The sequence below is a fragment of the Propithecus coquereli genome, unplaced genomic scaffold (assembly GCF_000956105.1).
Source record: "Propithecus coquereli isolate 6110/MARCELLA unplaced genomic scaffold, Pcoq_1.0 Scaffold222, whole genome shotgun sequence".
Taxonomy (NCBI): domain Eukaryota; kingdom Metazoa; phylum Chordata; class Mammalia; order Primates; family Indriidae; genus Propithecus; species Propithecus coquereli.
In genome coordinates, this window is record NW_012147412.1 from 3,445,708 (window position 1) to 3,449,222 (window position 3,515).

The 3,515-nt window shown below is 42.5% G+C and overlaps 1 protein-coding gene across 1 annotated transcript in view; it reads right to left on the bottom strand.

Annotated features, from left to right (window-relative positions):
* Nucleotides 1-1,646: 1,646 nt before the first annotated feature.
* CLMP (CXADR-like membrane protein) overlaps nucleotides 1,647-3,515 on the bottom strand; it is a 121,206-nt gene continuing 119,337 nt past the window's right edge. Inside the window, exons 7-8 of the mRNA XM_012644880.1 lie at nucleotides 3,090-3,231; nucleotides 1,647-2,205 (exon numbers count right to left, since the gene is read on the bottom strand). Of these exons, the coding sequence (XP_012500334.1) occupies nucleotides 1,908-2,205; nucleotides 3,090-3,231 (440 nt within the window). The 3' untranslated portion in view covers nucleotides 1,647-1,907. The remainder of the gene's footprint in view (nucleotides 2,206-3,089; nucleotides 3,232-3,515) is intronic.

Here is a 3,515-nt window from a genome sequence, read left to right on the forward strand (position 1 = left end):
GGAAGACAAAACTCAGGTTAAAACTTTAACCCAAGGATAAACTCCTAGGGACTTCAGAAGGAAATATTTTTGCACTATGCAACTATGTGAGGACACTACTGTGAGAATTAAATGTAGGAATGAAAAACCAGAGAAATGGGGCAACATCCCAGATCAACCTTTTCCCTTTAAGCATCTGATTCCCATTTTAGAAACAATGCTTTCATCACCATATTCGGCATTACTTTTTGTTTTTTCTGGTCCGCTGCTCTTTTAAATGACAAGAAGTATTCTGCTTTGCCAAGGGTGATCAGTTGACGTTTGTGCTAGGGTCCCTGAAGAGCTATTCGAGGTTCAGCATTTGTGTTGTAGGTATCAGAATAGTCCAAACTATTAAAAAAGCAAATTATTGTATTGGAAGTTGCTGTTTTCAATTCTCAGATACCTTCTTTCATATATATATATATAAGCTTTTCCAATAATTACTCATGCTGGTAAATTCTTTTTGCCAATTGTTTCCAAGGTGCTGACAACTAAAATGTTAGCAGGCACTAGCCCAGCCCTTTCCTGCCACTCAATTGTTATTCTCACCATCTCTTCCCTGAATGTTAGTTCCCTTTCCTTCCAGCCCTGAGCTAGACTTTCCTGGGGGCTGAGGCTGGGAAAATACTGAATTTTTCTCATTTTCAACCTCTCAGGAATGATTATGGCATATACTTGCAGTGCCATTAGAAAACATTGGCAATCCCTGATCTTTTTGATAATTTAAGGCGTAGAATCATCAAAAGTCCTAGGTTCACATCCTTCTAAAATGGAAGAAATGGAGGAAGCTCCAGGTTTGGTGCAATACTAAGCTTCCTCATAGTCTTTCTTGACATGTTAAGAGAAAACTGATCTAATCTCCCTTTCTAGTCCAGCCAGTCTTGAAATTCTGGTTTCACATGTTCTCAGAAACAGGAGATTGTAATGGTATGTTGAGTGATCTTTCGGCATTCCTAGATCTCTTTTTCCTCTGGAACGAGAGGAAATGTTCCTCTTGAATGTTCCTCTAAAAACACTGTTAAATGACATGTAGTGAGTATTTTCTTCCTCCAGAGATACCCAGCAGAGAAGTCCTTAGAGGTATCTGATTTGAGGGAAAATCCATAGTTGCTCCACTATTTATTTCTGTTTGTCAGCAATCTGAACATCATTAAAATGGAAAGCTTTTCACAGGTCTTTTGTCACATATTTTGGTCTCCTTTTTTAGTTCTTATTGTAGGGTTCAATATAAGTAGGAAGACTAGTAGTAGAATGGGAAAGTCATTCACTCTTCTCCATCTCCCTCTATTTCAACTCCTCTTGAAATTAATATCCAAACCTTATGACAAATGAAGTCAGAATAGAAGAGGCATGTTTCCTTTTCTGGAGTTTCTTAGAAGTGGTTAGCTCATGGTGCAGGTAGGTGTAATAGAAGGCTGTGGGTTCTGCTTGACTATCTGAATGATCACAATAATCCAATAGGTTTGCAGAAATGCATAGAAAATTTACAAACAAGATCCAATTTGTTCTTGACGATGGTGAATCAAAGCATTGATGCAAAACATCCCAGGTGAGAAGTTTTAGGTGTGTTAACCTCACCTTTCCCCAGCCTTCTCACCACAGGTCCTGATCAACAAATAGACAGATTTGGACCCTGCTTTCCCCTACTCTGGTCTGAAGGCACAATGAGATGCCTTTTTGGAGATGATCAGCTTACATCCTTTGCTTGTTTGGTGTCATATAAGGAAAGTGCTCTTCTGAATATGTTCCATGCAATGCTCACTGCTACTTAAATGGCCTTTCATCTGGTTCGAGGGGATTGTGTGGCTGGTGACTGAGCTCCAATGACTAGAAGAGTCCTAAGACCCTGACTCCTAGGAAAGCACGGGAGTCAAGTCCATTCTAATTCAGACAGTTTGGAAGGCTCTGCTCTGGCTAGGGATCATGCTGGGTGTGGTTTCTGCTTTGGTCAGGGTAGCATGGACTTTCTTTGGTTCAGAACCTCTCCCCTCTGGCCCCACTAGGCTGTATGCCTGGGCGGCCATCCCTGGCTGGGGTGCTGCTTCAGTCGACAGTGTCCGCTGGCTGCGTGAGGCACTATTTGCTGTGGAGCGAGTGGAGGAAGAGCCAGAGTGTGAGCTCCGAGAGCCTGAGGAAGAGGAGCTAGGTTTCACAAGGCGGGCTTTTGGTGCTTCAGCATCTTCTCTGAAGAGAAAAAAACAGCAAAGATAAACTTTAATACTGGCAGTACTATGTCAGCTTCCACTATAGTTGTTTCCTTCTGAGATTTCCCAATAAATGGGCACTTCCTCATTTCTTTTCTTTTCTTTCTTTTTTTTTTTTTTTTGAGACAGTCTCAATGGGCTAGAGTGCCATCGCGCATCAGCCTGGCTCACTGCAACCTCAAACTCCTGGGTTTAAGCGATCCTCCTGTCTAAGCCTCCAGAGTAGCTGGGACTACAGGCACGTGCCACCACGCTCAGCTAATTTTTTCTATTTTTAGTTGCCCAGCTAATTTTTCTATTTTTCGTAGAGACGCTCTCGCTTTTGCTCTTCCTCTTGCTCAGGTTGGTCTTGAGCTCCTGAGCTCAAGCAATCCTCCCACCTCAGCCTCCCAGAATGCTAAGATTACAGGCATAATGGCCTGGCCACTTCCTCATTTCTTAAAACTTAATGCTTAGTTTAGGCAAATGCATGTTTGTTAGCCCAAAGCTCAACCTTATTATACTGGGAGGATAGGATCTCACCAATGAGATGGTCTAGACATTCCCCCTGATTTAGGGTTTGTCTACATAAACCCTTTCGTGGTCCATACCCCATTCTTTATTGTATGTCCTTTTAGGAATGGAAATGAATCAGAAGTAATGTTAAGTAGAACTTCTGAGTCTCTGTTGAGTATAGATAGTTTCACTGTAAAGTCCAGGTAAACCAGACCTTCTGTCCCTAGGCTGGAACTTCCTCCCCACCAGAATAATCCTTGCAACAGATTTATGGTTAAAAGGAAACTGGAGACATTTATGTTGACTGGTCACTATGGAGCTGGCCCTAGAAAGGAAACTCAGTAGAAGTGGGGATTTGGGGAGGTTTACCGAATTTCATTAGGTCTCTCCTCTTCTTCATATCTCTTTTTGTCTTTCCTTCGAATTAGCAGCCACACCAGGAGGAAAATCAGCAGAGCTCCAGCCACAATGCCTGTCACTGCTCCTGCAACCATGCCGATGCTTTGTACATCTATTTTCTCAGAAGCAAAAACACAAGTAAAAACCAAACATAAGCTAAGAAATACATGAATTCAAAAAACAAAAGCCCTGGACAGGATAAGTATTTTAAGGTCTTTGTGTCTATCTTTTTTTTTTTTGAGACAGAGTCTCACTCTGTTGCCCGGGCTAGAGTGAGTGCCATGGCGTCAGCCTAGCTCACTCACAGCAACCTCAAACTCCTGGACTCAAGCGATCCTACTGCCTCAGCCTCCCGAGTAGCTGGGCCTACAGACATGCACCACCATGCCCAGCTAA